This window comes from Sminthopsis crassicaudata, chromosome 1 (genome assembly GCF_048593235.1).
Source record: "Sminthopsis crassicaudata isolate SCR6 chromosome 1, ASM4859323v1, whole genome shotgun sequence".
NCBI lineage: Eukaryota > Metazoa > Chordata > Mammalia > Dasyuromorphia > Dasyuridae > Sminthopsis > Sminthopsis crassicaudata.
Genome location: NC_133617.1, coordinates 594,609,639 through 594,630,023, shown reverse-complemented (window position 1 = coordinate 594,630,023; position 20,385 = coordinate 594,609,639). Strand labels below are relative to the sequence as shown.

Below are 20,385 nucleotides of genomic sequence, written 5' to 3'. Positions count from 1 at the left end.
TGGGATACTTAATTCATCCTTTTTATTATAAAAAAAATTGAACATATTACTAAACTAAAATTTTTTTAAAAAATTTGCTTTTCTTTTTGCTATAGAGACTTAAGAGTCTCAAATGTGCTATGTGGCAAGTGTTCCATAAATACTTGTTGAATGAATGATGAATAAAACCAAAGAAACAAGTTTGTTGCATAGGAAATTTAATTTATTCCAAAAATTCATTGAAACACAGTTAAATGTCTTATCAGTTAGCTAGACATTTTTTCTTTTCACAGACTAGCCTTTATAACTTATTTTACAACTTTCATTTTAGTTGGTTGTTCAAGTTGTCCATATTTTTTCTTTTTGAAGGAAATTCAGATTTGCAAATTATTATAATTTTGGAAGATACTTAAAAATTTAAGCAATTTTACAATCATTTAGTGATTTAGAAGGATTATTTGTAAAACTTTTGATACCTTTTTAAAATAATATTTTTTCTGATATTCTCTCTTTATCCTCCAGAATTTGATAATGCTACCTTATAAGAAAGTAAAATAGTTAAGTAAAAGTAGCAGATTTAAATGACCATTTCTGACACTGTGGACAACTTGAATTGAAATACCTGAGTTCTTTCATCTACTGGGATTGGAAAGATCATTCACATATTTTATTTTATGTTTTCATATAGAGTTTTGTTTGCTTGTTGTAGTTATTGATAATTTTACCATGTAAGATTAAAGCCTTCTTGTTGATTTGGAGTTATTAGTGTCTTTTAAATTTTATTTTATTTTAGCATTTTTATAAAGGTTGCCAGTTGTTCCATAAGAGATACCTGTGTAATATAGACTGGGCTGGTTTTTCCTGAAGGCATCAGGGAAGCTATCTTTGGGATATAGTTGGAAAGAAAGGGAGAGGGATTTGAGTTTGAATTATTGGTTTGACTTCTTGCTACTTGAAACATAAAAGGCTTAGCCTATGAGGCATTACTGCTCTGGAAGATTTTAGTGAAATTCTTCTTGCTTTGATGGAGATGGAGATGTTAAGTGACATAAGCAAATAAGTAAACTGGTTCAAATCTTCTCAGCTTGACACTGTTGCTGATGACTGTAGTGTATACTTAGGTGGATGGGAGTAGCATTTTATTTGAATACAAAATGTAAAAGTTTTTGTTGCTTTTTATGATCTCTTGAGCATCTCAATACATTGTGATCCTAGGCCTGAACCACTGGATTAGGCTGAAGTAGGATGGGGTCAGCATACCAGCTTTTGATCTGCATTTTAAAATTTATCTGATTAATGTACTGCCTGCTGTATGATTGCTCTTAGCTTATGAATTATAATAGTAACTTTTTTTATAGAGTTAAAGCCACAGAGTTGTATCATTTATATTTTATTAAACTTAATTGTTCTTGAATATTTTTGTTGTGACTCATTCTTGTAGCTTTTCTTCTTATTCCTTCCTTGATATTTTTGTTACCTCTTTTTATGTGTATAATGTTCTCTGAAGTAACTTTAAAAATATCATTATCAGGTTTCCATGGATCTCGATAGTGCCAGCACTATTGTTCTTCACGTCTTAACTCAGGCCACCAGTCAGGATACATCAGTATTGAAACCAGCTGAAGAACAGCTAAAACAGTGGGAGACACAGCCAGGTTTCTACTCAGTGTTGTTGGTAAGTTGGAATTTATATTCTTAGTGTCCAGTGGAGTTCCTGGAATATTATGATTGACCATAGGAAATTTTTTGGGCGCCCCCCCCCCCCCCACCTTTCTATGGTTTGGTATGAAAGGGAGGATTTAATGATTACTTGCCCAAGATCATAACACAAGCAAGTGACAAAACAAGTATCATATGCCATTATCATTTGTATATTTGTGTCCCTCAGATTGTTTTAAAAATACACTTCTGTAGTGTTATGATGTTGTTAGGATTCTTACAAGGTACTTATGCACTTAGTTCACACTTTTAAAGGAATTCAAATCTTTAAAGGAGGCAGAGTTTAATTCATTCCCACGTCTACCTTCCTGCTGGCTGGAGGCTTTGGATTCAGAGAGAGCTAAAGACTGAAGCTGGAAGAGACATTTTAACAAGAGCTCATCGGGGAACCAAGGAGAGAGATAGGCCTCTACTAAAGCCAACTCGGTCCCAGGAAAAGATTCGGGATTTTGAAGGACACAATAAATGATCTGGACTTTAACTCCTGGCTGCATTTTGGGATTATTGAACTGAACTAAAACCAAGGCTGCTTCCAGAAGCTCCCCAAGAAACCTGCTCCCAAGAGAATGATTATAATGTGGAGAAACAGAATATCACATGATGTCTTTCCAATTCTTTATAATCCTTGAGGGCAAAAATAAGCAGAGTGATAAATGAAATCTTTAGATCAGATAGAATAATTTAAGAATCTTAGAATTAAAGTTATAATGTATCTTATAAATCTTATCCAATCTCCCACCAAAAGCAGAGATTTTCTTCTTTTTTCTCTTCTTAACATGCTTTCTTGAATATTTCTGGTAGCAAAGTCTTGTTACTTTGTGAAGTAGTCTGTTCCATTGTTTAATTGCTTTTATGTTAAGGAAGTTGTTTAGTTAGAAAAGATGGATTCTGTGGAACTTCCACATAATCGTCCTAATTCTGCCTCCTAGAATTGCGTAGAATAAGTCTATTACTTTATCCTGTCACTCCTAAATTTTCTATACTTCAGGATATGTATACTCAATTCTTTTTTTTTTGTATTCAGTTGTAGCCTTTGAGGCTGAGATGCAACAAAGTGTGGATCATTTCTCTGTTGCTTGTGCTGATTTTAATTTAGCAACATCAAAAAAACAAGAAAACACAGGTTCTTCACCAGCCAGCACTGCACCATCCATGTCCATATAGAAGATGAGATTAACACACTCATTGCCAGAGTTAGTCTGATATTCAGGAGGCTCTGAAGAAAAGTGTGGGAGAGAAGAGGTATTAGACTACCTACCAAACTGAAGTTTGGTACAGAACCATTGTGCTCACCTCATTGCTGTATGTCTGTGAAACATAGACAGTATACCAGCACTATGCCAGGAAACTGAATCACTTCCATTTGATTTGTCTTAAGAAGATTCTGAAGATTACCTGGCTGGATAAGATACAAGACACATTTATATAGTAACAACAATTTTGAAAAGATAAAGAAATTGGAAAGATTTAGAAATTCAACATAATAAGCAACCATCATTCAATAGTAAAAGAGGTGATGAAGTCATCATACAGATTTGACTTTTTTTTGGAGATATGGTCAATGTAGAAATTTATTTTGCTTGACTTTATATATTTGTAGAGGGTAGGAAAGAGAGAAGATGAACTTCCCGTGACAAAAAAGTCAATATGAGATTTCAAAGAATCCTCATTGCTATAAATTTTTCAAAATCTTAGGTTTTATTATTAATATCATTATTTGAATAACTAAATTTTCTTTTCTGTGTTTCAATTGAAGAATGAAGATTCAGCATATAAAAATTAAAAGGCAATAGTTATTTTGCATAAAATAATATATTTGTGTAATTTTTATTTTTTTTATCTTTTATTGTATTAATAGCTTAATTTTAAAAATCTCTTTTAATACTGCCCATTGTTACTTTCAGAATATTTTTACAAACCATATTCTGGATATAAATGTAAGGTGGCTAGCCGTGCTGTATTTTAAAAATGGAATTGATCGTTATTGGAGACGTGTAGCACCTCAGTAAGTTTCTTTACTTTTTTTGGAGTTGGGGGGAAGGAGTTTAATATTAACAATGATGTTTCCTAACATTAAAAATTTCATCTATTTAGGATGTTCAGAATAGGTAGAGAATTTTCTATAGTTTTAATCTTTTATATGTAGAATCTTTATAAAACCAACCAACAGTATGATGTTTTCATTAACTATTTACTAATCGACTTTGGTTTTTATGTGGTTTTTAAAATTGTGAATACCATACAGAAAACACCATTCTGTTTTGCCACTAAAATATTGTTTTGTTTAAGTACAAAGTAAACTAAGTAGTGTATAAAGCACTTTTTCACTTTATCAAGTAGTATGAGATTTCAGCAACCTGGAAAAATCAAAGAAGCAATGTCTTTTTAATTTTAAAATAATTTTTACATTACTTCCATTTCTAAATATTTTATTACCTCACCTAGACAAGCAGTCCTTATAATAAAGAATAGGAAAAGAAAAAAGCAGTTCAGTAAGATTAACATAGCAATGAAGCTTAAACATATATTCAATGTTTCATCTTCATAGGGAATTGCATCTTTATATTTCTTCTTTATGGTTAAGCTTGATTACATCAGTACACAACATTTAATTTTGCTTTTGTTATTCTTACAAATTACATTGTTGTCACTTATTGTGATTTAAAGTCACTTGGTTATCTGTTTCTACTTCATTTTGTAAAAGTTTATATAATTCTTCCTTTGCTTTCCTTTAGTCTCCACATTAATAATTTTTTATAACTGATGTGTTGGTTGAATGAAGTTTCCTTCAAAAAATTATTCTAATAATTTTTAGTGTTATTGTATAGTATTTGGAATCTTGTGTTAATTCAATCAAAAGATAAAAAAAATTAGAAAAAAAAACCTAAGGTAAATGAAAACAGTTTTTTAAATGAATTGGAAAACATTGAAAAAAGTGTATTTAAATATTAGATGCTGAAAACCATAATCCTGCATTTCATATTTCTTTTTTTTTTTAAAATTTAATTTTTATTTTATTTTATAATTATAACTTTTTTTTTTTTGACAGTACATATGCATGGGTAATTTTTTACAACATTATCCCTTGCACTTACTTCTATTCAGATTTTTTCCCTTCCTCCCCCAAACCCTCCCCCAGATGGCAGGCAGTCTTATACATGTTAAATATATTACAGTATATTCTAGAAACAATATATGTGTGTAGAACCGAATTTTTTGTTGCACAGGAAGAATTGGATTCAGAAGGTAAAAATAACAGTTTACACTCATTTCCCAGTGTTCCTTTTCTGGGTGTAGCTGATTCTGTCCATCATTAATCAATTGGAATTGGATTAGCTCTTCTCTATGTTGAAGATATCCACTTCCATCAGCATACATCCTCGTACAGTATCATTGTTGAAGTGTATAATGATCCCCTAGTTCTGCTCGTTTCACTCAGCATCAGTTGATGTAAGTCTCTCCAAGCTTCTCTGTATTTCTCCTGTTGGTCATTTCTTACAGAACAATAATATTCCATAACATTCATATACCATAATTTACCCAACCATTCTCCAATTGATGGACATCCATTCATCTTCCAGCTTCTAGCCACTATGAAAAGGGCTGCCACAAACATTTTGGCACATACAGGTCCCTTTCCCTTCTTTAGTATTTCCTTGGGATATAAGCCCAGTAGTAGTATGTCTGGATCAAAGGGTATGCACATTTTGATAACTTTTTGGGCATAATTCCAGATTACTCTCCAGAATTGTTGGATTCTTTCACAGCTTCACCAACAATGCATCAGTGTCCCAGTTTTCCCACAGCCCCTCCAACATTCATCATTATTTGTTCCTGTCATCTTAGCCAATCTGACAGGTGTGTAATGATACCTCAGAGTTGTCTTAATTTGCATTTCTCTGATCAATAGTGATTTGGAACACTCTTTCATATGAGTGGAAATAGTTTTAATTTCATCATCTGAAAATTGTCTGTTCATATCCTTTGACCATTTATCAATTGGAGAATGGCTTGATTTCTTATAAATTAAAGTCAATTCTCTGTATATTGTGGAGATGAGGCCTTTATCAGAACCTTTAACTGTAAAAATGTTTTCCCAATTTGTTACTTCCCTTCTAATCTTGTTTGCATTAGTTTTGTTTGTGCAGAAACTTTTTAATTTGGTGTAATCAAAATTTTCTATTTTGTGATCAATAATGGTCTCTAGTTCTCCCTTGGACACAAACTCCTTCCTCCTCCACAAGTCTGAGAGGTAAACCATCCCATGTTCCTCCAATTTATTCATGATTTCGTTCTTTATGCCTAAATCTTGGACCCGTTTTGATCTAATCTTAGTATGTGGTGTTAAATGTGGGTCCATGCCTAGTTTTTGCCATACTAATTTCCAGTTTTCCCAGCAGTTTTTGTCAAATATTGAATTCTTATCCCAAAATTTGGGATCTTTGGGTTTGTCAAAGATTAGATTGCTATTTTTATTCACTATCTTGCCCTGTGAACCTAACCTATGCCACTGATCAACTAGTCTATTTCTTAGCCAATACCAAATGGTTTTGGTGACTGCTGCTATGTAATATAGCTTTAGATCAGGTACACTTAGACCACCTTCCTCTGACTTTTTTTTCATTAGTTCCCTTGCAATTCTCGACCTTTTATTCTTCTATGAATTTTGTTGTTATTTTTTTCTAGGTCATTAAAATAGTTTCTTGGGAGTCTGATTGGTATAGCACTAAATAAATAGATTAGTTTGGGGAGTATTGTCATCTTGATAATATTCGCTCGACCTATCCAAGAGCACTGAATGTCTTTCCAATTATTTAAATCTGACTTTATTTTTGTGGCAAGTGATTTGTAATTTTGCTCATATAATTCCTGACTCTCCTTTGGTAGATATATTCCTAAATATTTTATACTATCAACTGTTATTTTGAATGGAATTTCTCTTTGTATCTCTTGCTGTTGGATTGTGTTGGTAATGTATAAAAATGCTGAGGATTGCATTTCATATTTCAAGAAATAATGTGTGTTCATTAGATTAGTGATAGATTAGATCTAGAGGACAGAGCAAAAATAAAAAGAATCCAGCAATTCTTCCTTAAAGAAGTGCCAAATTGGAAACATCTAGAAATATTATAATCAAAATCAAGAGATTCCAGGTCAAAGAAAACATACTAAAATCAATAAGGAAGAGTTTGAGTATTAATACAATTGAATATTGAGTATTGACACATTAATATTGAGTATTAACACAATATCAAATCAGATAATGTTGCTAGTGCTCCAAAAGAGAGAAAATATGGTAATATCATTTCCTTGAAAGCATAACAAAAAAGGCTTCCAAATCAATGGCAGAGTGGGCATATTTTGAAATGTATACAAGAGGAAATGTGGGGCACTTTGCATAGTAAGCTAATCTTTCTTTATTTCTCCAGTAGATGTCAGTGTGATCCCATAGCTGTTACATGATTTATAAAATGACTTTCTCATCCACATAATTATATTTATATGTGTATTTAAAATAAACTGTATTTAAATATTTATAAAGTTATTCAAATCAACAAAACATCTGTGGTAGTTATTGAGGAAGCAAAAAAAAAAATCTTTAAAATAATCATTAAAGCCCAGCATAATTGCATTCCATATAACAATTATATTGTTTTCAGATTGTGTTAGTTTTGGAGGGATTTGATAATTTTAGGATTTAGGAATGCTATTGGACTACAATGTAGATGAATTGTTTCCTAAAATAATTTTTCTTCTACTTTGTCCAATTCACTTTAAATGTTTATTGACCTATTTTGTTTGCATTGTGGGTGAGATAGGTAAGAGAATTGTTCATCTCTTTTGTAGAGTCACTTTCTTTTAAGACACAGCATATGTTTAAGTTTCTGGTTTATTTCATATTAATTTCATAATAGACCAAATTTTTAAACTTTAAAAATCTGACCTAAAACATATAGTTGTTAGGAGAAAAAGTTTTTTTATCCTGAACCTTATAATACATTCAGTACATGTTAAAAATGGAAGTTGGAATAACATTCCTTAAAGGGGAGAATATTGGCAAAAGTGTTAGTTTCATATTTAGACCTTGTCAATTAGAAACCAATATTCAAATTACATTTTTTAAGTTGAAGTATATAAATATGTATGAATTTTACATTTTTTACAACTTCTAGTAAATATCTATGTTAATATTTTCTTAAAGAATAAGAATCCTGTAAAGAAATAGGGGTCATTTAATATAAGCATTATTTACTTTCACAATAGCTTTCACAATTTGACACACTTCAATGAACAAATTGAATGATGCTAGTTTCTTATTTAATTAGTTTAATTTCTATTTTTGGCCATAATGCATTTCTGTTGAGGTTTATACCTTGACCAAAAGTGTAACACTGGTTAATGATAACAAAAGACTTGTTAAATTGTGATTAGACTTCTGTTAAAATTGCTGTAAGAAAATTTTTAAATATTAATTAGAATTGTGATATTTTCTAAACATAGTATTGTGCCATAAAATGTAATTTGCGTTTCATATGAAGTCACAATCAAGGGTAAAGCATATTTTGACAGAGGAAGAAGTTGCAAAGTAATACAAAGATTAGAAGGAACTTTAAAAAAAAACTTTTAAGGGTTGGTATAGTGGGTAGAACACCAGCCCTCAAGTCAGGAGGACTTGAGTTCAAATGTGGCCTCAGATACTTTAATACTTCCTGGCTGTGTCACTCTGGGCAAGTCACTTAACTCGGATTGCCTCAACCCCCTCTCTCCCCACCCCCCCTCCCGGGGCCACTTAGTACTGGCTTTCATTCTTTTGTTATTTAATGTTTCAACTCTTTCTGTTATGATGTTTTCCAAAGCATAGAATGGTAGAATATATAGTCTTATATTTTCTGGCTCCCTTGGTAGTTTCATTGTTGAGGACTAGAAGCTGAGGGAAATAAGAACATGGGTTGAATGAAGAATTAAAGTCTTTAAAGCTTATAGGTTTTTAAGCAGGAGAGATCTTTTGTGTGTAAGCAGTAAAAATTTGCTCTGGATTGACTGTTGGAAAAGTCTCTCTGTTTTTTTTTTTTTTTTCAGTTAATAGAAACATAATAGCAATGTTAAACTTGCTTTTTAGATAGTACTTTGTTAGTAAGAGAACTACCCTTTATAGTATCACTTAAGAATTATTGTAGAAAATAGGATTTGCTCTTCATAAATTTCCCTTATAGTTAGTTTTAGAACATAGATGTGCTCCAATAAAATTAGAAGAACTTGTATCTATGTCCATCATACCATCAAGAAAATAATGTTAAAAATTGTCAGTACTCAGTCAGCATGGTGCTTGGTGCATATGTACCTTTTGATAAATGGTTTTTGATTGATTATAAATTACCACTGATATGTTTTATTTTAACATGTCATATTTTTCCTTTATAATAACCTGTTTAAATGTAAAGTATTTACTTATAATTAAAGAATGTTTTCAGCTTCTATTAACTTATCAAACCTATATAACCAATTAGAAATGTTAGTCCATTTTACTCAGCAAAAATATGAGACCTAGTTTGTGGAAAGCATATTTTTAAATTCAGCTGATAAATGCTGTAAAATACAAAGATAGACCTACCTTTTATTAGTATTGTTGAATAATAAATACATCTCTTTTTTTAAATAGTGCTCTTTCGGAAGAGGAAAAAGCTACGTTGCGAGCAGGACTCATCACCAATTTCAATGAACCAGTAAATCAGGTCAGTTGAGAAATGGTTGCTGATTAATCATTCTCTTACTTGTGTAATTACTTTTATTGTGACATAATGTTTTTGTTGTTCTTGTTGTTTTTAATTTAAAAGAAAGATTTTCTTAAGTAGAAATAAAAAGTATACATAAAATCAAATTTTATTGAATTTTTTTCATAGTAGTAGTTTTTTAAAATTGTGGCTCATCTAGTTTATTATAAAAGCATCCAATCATACTTCATACTAATGACTCAGATCTCAAGAAAAATATTTTGTTATGCCTCTGACTTATACTCTTGATTACTTTTAAGTTTTTTTTTTTTTTTAAAGAAATTAGATTTCTCAGAATATTTTTTACTTCATAAGCTTCTTGCATGTAATTTTATTTTGATGATCTAGTATTTTGGAAAATAAAATATCAACAACATCTAGCCTTGTGAATTCCTACTGGGCATCTTTACTGAAGTCCTACTTTTAGGGTAGAGCTTTTTTTCTTTCCTCTGGGTCCAGTACTCAGTACACTAGTCAGTACATCATGTCCTGAATAACACTATAGTAATAACATAAATATAATAATATTATTAAAAACAACAAAAAAAGATTATTTCCATATACATATGTGAAACTACAAAACTCTAAATGATGTAGCAGTACTGATCAATTTGGTTTTTTTCTTGGCAAAGTTATTTTGAGTGGTTTGCCCTTTCCTTCTTCAGTTTATTTTGTAGATGAGGAACTAAGACAAATAAGGTTAGGTGAGTTACTGAAGTTCACACAGCTAGTTAAGTGTCTGAGGCTGGATTTGAACTTTCAAAGAAGAGTCTTCCTGATTCTAGTGCTCTATCCATTGTGCCCCCTAGCTGACCCAGAATTACTGATAACTAATATTAAATGTCCTTTAAATGAAGTCGGTAAGTAATAAACATAATTCTTTAATATAAGCACATCTCATTTTGTTGAATGCACAGCCACAGCAGAAAAAAGTAATGTTAAAAACCTGGAGAATATACTTTCTTCTCTCTTATTAATGAAAAATTCAGTTTTCAATATTCAATTGACCTTATCCATTTTTTTTTGATAATCTTTTTCTAATAGATTGCAACTCAGATTGCAGTGCTAATTGCAAAAGTTGCTAGATTGGATTGTCCCAGACATTGGCCAGAGCTAATTCCTACCCTAATAGAATCTGTGAAAGTCCAAGATGATCTTCGTCAGCACAGAGCATTGCTTACTTTCTATCATGTCACTAAGACCCTGGCATCCAAAAGACTGGCTGCAGACCGGAAGCTCTTCTATGATGTAAGTAAATGAAATCTAAATATGAAAGCTTTTTTCTTTTCCTAAAAAAAGTAATGTTTTATTAGGTTGCCTTCAAAATTTTATGTCATAGTTTAATATCGCTTTAGTTATCTGATGGTGGATGATCAAATTCTCTGAAACAAAAATTCTCTAAGACCCTCTTAAAGAAGCAAATTAAAGAAGCCAAACTTTTTGGGCCTTAGAAACAATGTTTTGGCATTTCTTTTTTTCTCTTTTATTTTTAGCATAAGATTATTTCTATCTAGGATTTGAATTCTATTACTGCTTGTTTCTAGCAATCATTTTGGAGTAAAAAAAAAAAAAAAAGCTGTTAAGCTGTCAAATTTTAGTTCTAAAACCTGATTGTCTTTTGCATTTTTTGAAATAGCATTAACTAGCTTGCTAAATGTCTTACACTAATTAGTTATGCATTAAACAAATATTTGAAATTTTATCTTGCTCAGAAAAACAACTATGTTCTGTATATAACACTGTATGTAAGATCCTTTAAATGTTAATTTTCTTGAAGTGCAGTAAAAGTAAAATATATAATATTACATTAAGTGGAATTAGAAATTATAATGTATAATATAATATATTAGCATATATAATATTATAAATTAATATTTATTATTATTAATATTACATAATAACAATATATTATATTATATAGTATATAACGTATATTACATTAAATGGAATTATAAAGCAGAGTAAGGTGTACATTTTATGGCATGACCTACAGCCAGAATTTGTTTTGCTTGACTATTTATAATTTTCTTAAGGGTTTTGGTTTTGGTTTTCATGTTTTTTTTTTTTTTTTTTTCCCCTGGCTATCAGGTGGGACGTGATTGAGTTAAGATAGTTAGGAAAAAAAAAAAAAAAAGAAAAGAAAGAAATGGAAGAAAAAGTGGTCATTGAAACATTTGAAAATGAAAAGACCAGAAAGAATAACAAGCAGAATAGCTTTAAAAGTTACATGTTGAATTCATTATTGATTGAAAAAGAAAACCAAGCTTTATGTAATAGATAGTTACACATAAGAAATGCTGCTTTTTATGTTTAAGTTCAAACTAAAGAAAAATTAATGAAAAAGGAAAATTATCAGTCATCAGCAATTTGTTAAGGTGTGTGCTATGTGCAAGGTCCTGTCTCAAGGTTTGCACCTTATGTTGACTGTTTTTCTGCTTTAAGTTGGTAGAGGTTTAATGCTATCATGGGTTATTAATTTTTTTAGACAGTCATAATACTCGAAAACATCATTTCATTTGATCCTTACAAGATTTTTGTGAAGTATGTAGGCATTTATTGGTATTTCCATTTTGTTTAGGAGAAAATCAGACTGAGAAAGACTAAGTGAATTATGCTTGGTCACAAAGTTTAGTTAGTATTGTTGTCAGGATTTGAACTAAGGCCTCTTGGTTCCTTTAGGTTACAGATTCTTCATATTATATTTCCTCTCATAAATTGTCTTTGTGATTTTCATTATATTAATATATTAAGTTCATTTTTTGGAAAGCAGCAGAATTAACTGAGAGTTTAAATAGGATCAGTATTATATTAATAAAAGCCACTGTTTTGTGTGTCAGAGAATAATTGGCAATATGGTAGAATGAAAATGAAAATGTATTAGGAATCAGAGGTCTGCCTTTGTACTCATAATTCTGCCCCTGTCTGAATGAAGTTTCTGAATCTCTTTTTTTGAAGTAGTGTTATACTTGATATCTAAGCTGTCTTCTAGCTGTTCAACATGATAAACAAACATAATAATTTAAGAATGTTTTATGTATAAATCAATAATTTTTCCAGAAAATTAACTTAATACTTGAGAATTTTGTTGTTCCACCTTCATAAATCACTTCTTTAAATAGAATCACAAAATTCCAAAAAATAATAGGAACCTCAAATTGTCTTGACCAATAGTCCTCAAACTTTTTAAATAGGGGACAGTTCACTGTCCCTCAGACTGTAAAAACAAAAACTATGAACAAATTCCTATGCCTCAGCCAGTTCTGGAAATGTGTGTTGCTAACACAAGTTTATGTCGAATCACTTCGGGTCTGATTTTGCCATAACCCAGCAGGCCGCATAAACATCCTCAGTGGGCCTCAGTTTGAGGACCTCTAGTCTTGACTATTCACTTTGCAGGTGAGAAAACTCATAGAACACCATGTGAATTGCTCAAAAACAACACAGTCAGTTAAGGGCAGAGCTTTACCCATAACCTTAATCTCCTAACTTCTGTTTTAGTATCTTTTTCAGAACAAAACATTGCTTTTCTAGTAATAGCTAGCTTTTCTATAGCGATTTAAGGTTTTAAAGCACTTTGGAAATATTTTATTTAACCCTTAACAGCAACCTTGTTTTATTCTCATTTTATACATGAGAAAACTGAGGCAGAGAGAAATTGTCATTTGTCCAGGGTCACAGTTAATAATCGTCTGAGGATAGATTTGAACATTTTACTTGTTTGAGGAACTTGAATGTATTATTCTAGGAAAACTGTTAAGTTTTTTTGTACTTGTAATATTTGGAACATTGTCATGGAATTTACTTTTTTATAAACATTTTGTAAACATTCAGATTTTTTTTTTATTATCTCTTTGAGCGTTACTTATTTTTTTTTTTCAAATTTGTTTTTATTTATGACTGTAAATATCACAGTCCATTTCCCAGTATACCTCCCTCCCTTCACCCTCCACCCCTGTAATTAGCCTTCAGTTTCAGTAAGGAACAGCAGTTAAGCCAGATCAACTAAAACTAATAGTTGCAGTCCACTTCATATGTTGTCCCTACCTCTTTATCAAGACAAAAGAAGTGGGTCCTAGGTACATAGATTTTGAGCTACAGAGTGTGATTTAGTCTAGCCATTCATTTTAAAAAATAGAATTTTATTGATATCTTTTGTTATCAGGTTGATTAAATGTCCTCCCTATCCTATTACTTCTCCATTGCAAAGTTGCAGCTTTTATAATAATTCTTTCAGAAAAAAGGGAAAAGGAAATTTGGTATATTATATCAGTACATGGGAAAGATCTGACATTAAAGATGGTATTCTGATCTCTGCAAGGTTGTTGAGGAAGCATCTTCTCATAGTCCTTCTTTGGGGCCAGTCTTGATTATAAATTATAAATTATAAAGAATTTTTGTCATTCAGTTTAGATTGCAGCCCATTCATTTTCAGATGACTAGCTTAAAGGTGCAGTGACTTGCCCAAGGTAGTGAGTCACAGATCTAGGTTAAAACCTAAGTCTTCTCATTCTAAATGTATATTATTATACTTTGCTACCTCCAAGTTATTTTAAAAATTATAGTAATTCGTAAAACCTCCAAATGAAATATGTCTTCTCATTTAATAGCTGCTTTGCCTTGTTACAATGAAAGATTCGTTCATATCAACACAATTTTACTTTCCTGGTGTCAGATATTTGAGGATTATAATTTCAATAATCCCATGCATAAGCAAAAATAAAAACTCAACAATGTATTTGGCTTCTGGAATTTCTACCATTTTATACCAAATAATGGAATAATAATTTAGACTTATGTACTGCCAGTAGATTTTCAAAACATCTTCCTCAGAGCATCCACAAGGTAGATTGCCTTCCCATTTTAATGATGAGGGAACTAAGGGTCAGAGATTAGGACATTGCTGGTAAGCATAGGAAGCAGAAACTTCCAACCACATCTTTTATAGACTTAAAACTGGAAGAACCTTAGAGACCATCATACCAGCCCCTCTCATTTTACAGAAGAGGAAAATAAACCTTAAAAAAGTTAAATGATTTATTGAAAATGACTTAGATAGTAAACTTCAGAGATGGGATTTGAACTTAGTTCTTTTACTTTTTATTAGAAAGAACTAATGTGATGATACACTGCCTCAATTCCAATTGTGTTCCTTTTTTTCTTCTAAAAATTATTGATAAATTTCCCACATTAAAGCAAAATTCCATGAAAACTGATAAAATATATTTTTCCTAAGTTCATAAAAACAATCCAAAAGAGTGTTCAAGGTTCTTTTTATTTTTCCATATTGCGGCTTGTTTATCCTATTGTACCTTGCAACAAGTGTTTGGCTTTCCAAATATGCTTGGCATATTTTCTTCAATCTGTTTTTTATTAGTCATTTGTTTATTAGTTATTACTCAAAACTAATGAAAGTTGTTTTTAAGGAATAATTTTCTGCCTATTTATTTTATGTTTGTTAATTGTTCATGCCATCTGTATTTTCCTGATTTTAGTCTCTTTTATTAATAGCTGAGGCTCCCTTGAAGTTTTCAAAGTTACATCTTTATAAAATTTAGTTTGCTAATGGAAATTTGAAACTTAAGCGGTCTTTAGAGGGAAATAGTCTGTTGAATGGGCCCTGCGTTCCACAGTCCATTGCTTAGGAGATATTGGACAGTGGTTATTCTTGATTAGGAGAGAGCAGTTTAAAGAATGACTGGGTCTAGTGTTTCTACCTTACAAGCTTGCTTTTGCTTAACAACATATATCTTGTAGAAACTTCTAGAAAATTCCTTTTGTTCAACAACATGGAACTTCTAGAAATCATAAAACTATTTGATAAATGGGATTATTTATTGCAGATTTCTTTTGGAGTCTGGAGAAGTCCATTTAAGCTTCATTTTAGGGCTTCCTTTATCTCTTTACTATGAGATTAATGAGTTCTCTTAAATCAGAAAGTAGGTGAGACATAGAGACTTAGAGAAATAGACTTGTAAGTATACTGGTTTTCTTTGGTTTATTAACCTAAAATGCAAATGGGAACCTGTGGAAGTAACAAATTATAGGGAATAGAAGCCTAAGATCTAGGAAAAAATGCTTTTGATCTGGAATCGGCCAAATGGGAAGCCTCAAGTTCAGCTGTAGTAATGTTGTGGACTATTCCATCAAATTAGGTATAGCGGACCAGCTGAAATCAGCAAGCTTGACAGCCTAGTGGATTCCAGTCTGTGTACATAGTAACTAGCCAGGTGGGAAATTGCAACGTTTGTGTATTAAAAGATTTGTCAAGATAGACAACTTTTTTATATATTTAAAAGGGCCTTAGAGATCATCTAGTCAAGATTCTTCATTTTACAGATGAAGATACTGAAGACTGTAGAGATTTAAGTGACTGTCTAAAATCATAGAAGTAGTAATTGATGGAGCTTGGATTCCTATACAAATAGTCTTTTCACCACCATGCTATGCTTATGTTGTGCTACTTGCTATATAATAAATTACATACTTGAAACTAGTAATTCTCCCAACAAATTTTAATTAACCTATTCCTCCTTCCCCTCATATTGAAATTATTCAGATTCTTGTTAGGGGAAACAAATTTCTATTTATATGATTAAAATTTTTTTTTTTAATTTTCTTTTTTCTGGTTATACATATACATTAAATTTTTAAATACATATTTCTTTATGAATCATGTTGGGAAAGAAAAATCAGAACAAAAGGATAAAAAGCCATGAGAGAAAAAAAAACAAGAAAAAGTGAACATGACATATGCTAATTTATTCTTTATAAGTTCTCTCTCTTTGTATTTTCTATCCAGAGTTTATTGGGATTGCTTTGGATCACTGAACTCCTGAGAATAACCAAGAATAATTAGTTTATCACTGCATAATCTTGCTGTTACTGTGTACACTGTATTCTTGGTTCTACTTGCTTTGCTTAGCATAAGTAAGTGTAAATCTTTTCAGGTCTTTCTAAAGTCAGTTTTTTAAAAATAGAACAAAAATATTTCATTACTTTCATGTACTATAACTAGCCATTCCCCAACTACCCATTTTCCATTTCCTTGCCACCACAAAAAGAGCTGATATAAATATTTTTGCACATATGGGTCCTTTATGATTTTCTTGGAATACAGACCTAGTAGTAGCACTGCTGTATCAAAGGGTATGCACAGTATAGCTCTTTGAGCATAGTTCCTTACTCAGGGAAGACAAATTTCAAAAACAAGTTTCAGGTGGGCAGTGGTCCTACTACTACAGATCACAGAATCATAGTTTTGAAACTTCTCATTTTATAAATGAGGAAACACTTCCCAACAGGTTAAATACCTTGCCTAAGCTTATATAGATAGCAGGCAGCAAGGCTAAAATTTGAATCAGGGTCTTGTAACTATAAATCCACAGGAAGAAAGGAGTTGCATGAGTGGAATTTTGGAGGTTGGAAAATGTAATAGATGTCCAAGAAAGAATAAATTATCTAATTTACTTGCAGTGGGTAGTCCAATAGAAAGTTCCTTGGTATTTAAAGCAAAATAAACAAAAAATAGACTGAAGCCAAAGCTTGGCTGAGTTTAAATGACGGTGCCATTTCAGTAAGGGAGCAGGGAGAGGTACTTTAGGACAGATTAATCTGGACATAGTTTAGGATGAATTAGATGTATGAAAACCTGTCTCATTCCTGATTTGAAATCTGGAATTAGAGATAAAAGAAAAGTTGTTTGGAAGTCATAAGCAAAGAAGTGGATAGTGAAGCTTTGAAAGTGGATGAAGTCATTTGTCAAGGACAGAAAAAGTAAATAGCTGAAGGCATTGATCATTCTCTTGTTTATTATATGGGAAGAAGAGCAGCTATTGAAGGAGATGGAGAAGTACCTGCAATGAAGACTTAGGGGATAATAGCACCAATCTAAAAGGGTTGTTTTAAGGATCTAATAAGTCAACATGCAAAGTGCTTTGCAAACCTTAAAGTGTTATCTAAATGTTAGCTATTCTTAACAGTACTGAGAAAAGATCTTTGGATTTTGTTATAGATGCCTTTCAAAGTATGTCTCACAAATGGGAACAGAAGATTCCTTTTGTAAGAAGTCTGGAAGTAAAAGATGATGAGTCCCTTTATTTTGGGGACATATGAGTATAATTAAGACTAAAATTCTTTCAAGAATTAATGAACTAATTGCTGTTGTTATACCTAGTATTTGTTATATGTAGGAGCTTTGTAATAAGAATGTTTATGATTGTTGTTGAAGTTCATTTTAGAGTTACATGGATATTTAGAACAATAATTTGTATCTTAAGAAAATTATAAACATGTAAGCAATTAATCTCTGAAAATTAACTGTACCCAAAAGCTCATCTACTAATATTTATTAATGCCTACTATGTGCAAGGTAAAGTTCTAAGGAAGACAACTTTTTAAAAGTATAGGAAGAATTAGCCTCAAGGCCCCCTTGATACAGTTGTGATAAAAGTAAATAGGACTTCAAAATTGATGAGGACCTTGAAGACTTATCTGTTTTTACTTGTTTCAGAAACATTACACATGAAAAAGCAATTAAAGTAATTACCAAAAGAATATTTTTTACTAGAGTTGAAAAATTACTGGTAAATACTAGTTAACTGATTTAATGAAGGATCAAGTGAATGGTATATATTAACATTAATGGTTATAGAACAGTTAAGTTCTATAACAGTTCAGAGGAGAGAGAACATACCTAGTTAGGGTGAATAAATGATTTGAGTTAGACCTATTACAGTGGATTGTATATATAGGAAACAAAAGAAGTGAGAGGATATTATTTATATGGGAGAATCAGGGTAAACAAGAGGTATGTTGATATGTGGAGAAGTATAAGGCATATTTTGAGGGAGGCTAAACTGACCAGTTTGACTGATTAGAGGAGTTGGGGTAGATTTTGGAAAACTTTTGAGGGATCAGTGTTGAGTGAGATTTACTTGGTAGTTAATGCCTTACCATTTAGCTAGAGTGAGGGATTACTTGCGAATAGTTTCTGTATTCTCTTGGTATCCTCTAGATGATAAGAGCAGAAGGAAAGGCACTAGCACATTAAGGAGAACTTAAGGGGAATACTAAAGAGTCATGCAGGATGGGAAAGCATGGGTGAGTGCAGTAGAGAAGAATATTATTCAATTAGATTAAGATCACTCTCCTCCCCCATTTGAATGTTTGAGAGTTGCTAAAACCTCTTCTTAGTCTATGCCCCTAGCATTTAGAAACAACTCAATACTTTGGAGAGTCATTTAAGGAATCTTGGAAATTCACAAAAGTGATTTTTTTTTTTTCCTTAGTAATTTCAAGTGACTGGAAATTATTGAAGCAATATCCTGTAAAATTTTTAGGAAGAATTTCCCTATATCAATCAGCAATAATTTATAATCATTTATCAGTCAGTAAGCATTTATTTTTTATTTATGTATTATCGCTTTTTATTTACATGATCTATGCATGGGTAATTTTTCAGCATTGACCCTTGCAAAACCTTCTGTTCCAACTTTTCTCCTCCTTCCCTCCATCTCCTCCCCTAGATGGCAAGTAGACCCATACATGTTAATCAGTAACATTTATTAAACACTATGGAAAGTAAGTAACTTTGGTTGGGAGAAGTTAATTCCTTTAGTAGTTCCCATTATTGCCAGGGTTTGATTTGGTCATTAGATATTATTCTTATAGCTACGAAGTTTATAATTTTTAAATAAGTAATTAAATATCCAGAATCTCTATTGTATTGTATGTTTGTACAACGAATATAGTCATAGAACTTTAGAAATAGTACCAACTTTAGATCTTTAAATTGTGGAGAACTTACTACCTAATAAGGCAGTCCATTTAATTTTTTGGCAGTTTTAAACCTTAGACAGTTTTTTTTGCATATTTTTTGTTGAAAAATATCTTTCCTCTGATATATGTTATCATTCGCTTGTTGATGCTATATATCTATTGGAGTACTGGAATCTCAAAAGAATTCAAGTTGCTCATAACCCAAAATATCTGTGGCAAAAGATGCATTGGGCAAGGGAGTGTAGGGATGTTTCAGCATATTGCCAGAGCTGATGACATATGTAAAATAGCATAATTTATGCTATTAAATGCTAAGTAAAGAGATGGGCAAATGATATAGCTAGACTGTAGGATAATAGTTAGACAGCTTGAGAGCATTACTATGAAATATTAGGAGAATTAAAAGGGCAAAATTTCATTGCACTGTTTAAGAATTATAGAAAGGTATGACTAAGTCTGGTATAGGATAAGAATGTGTGGGTGGGTTATGATACACATCCAGGAGAGATCTGTACCACAAGTGAGATCACAGATTCATCTAATTTTTGAAGAAGGAAACTTGAGAAAGTGTTAATTTTTGTTTTTTAAATTCTTTTATCAGAAACTTGAAAGGCAGTCCATTATAAAACAGATTAAATATTTGGGTCTTTTTTAAAAATAAGATTTCAGTTTTAGTTTTAAAATATCACATTAATTCTAGATTATTTTTAATCTGAAAAATTTTATATTACCTTTTTCTAAAAATGGACAACTAATTCCCCCCCAAAATACAAAAAAGCCAGGTAATCCTACTCTTGAGCATTATCAGACCTTTGTTTCTTTTATATGGTTAATCAAAATATTTTTTGCCTTAGAATGATGATATTCATCATCTAAACTCAAATACATCTTTTTTTGTAGTCAGAATTGATGGATGTATGCTACTGAAAGAAGATAACATTTTTGATTTCTTTGTGAATTCAAATCTCTTGAATATCTAATTCTCAACTGCAAAACAGTATTGTGATATATGTACATGCTTTATTAACAAAAATAGATGAGAATTTGCCAATTTTTTTTAAGAAAAAAATTTATTGGATACAATTATAAATACAATTGTCCCTTCCTATTAACTGAAAATAATTTTTATTTTAAATAA

The 20,385-nt window shown here is 31.3% G+C and overlaps 1 protein-coding gene across 1 annotated transcript in view; it reads left to right on the top strand.

Moving 5' to 3' along the window:
* The window catches only part of IPO11 (importin 11), a 201,433-nt gene that overhangs the window by 16,269 nt on the left and 164,779 nt on the right, over positions 1–20,385 (top strand). Inside the window, exons 2-5 of the mRNA XM_074282418.1 lie at positions 1,511–1,654; positions 3,603–3,703; positions 9,359–9,431; positions 10,515–10,718. Of these exons, the coding sequence (XP_074138519.1) occupies positions 1,517–1,654; positions 3,603–3,703; positions 9,359–9,431; positions 10,515–10,718 (516 nt within the window). The 5' untranslated portion in view covers positions 1,511–1,516. The remainder of the gene's footprint in view (positions 1–1,510; positions 1,655–3,602; positions 3,704–9,358; positions 9,432–10,514; positions 10,719–20,385) is intronic.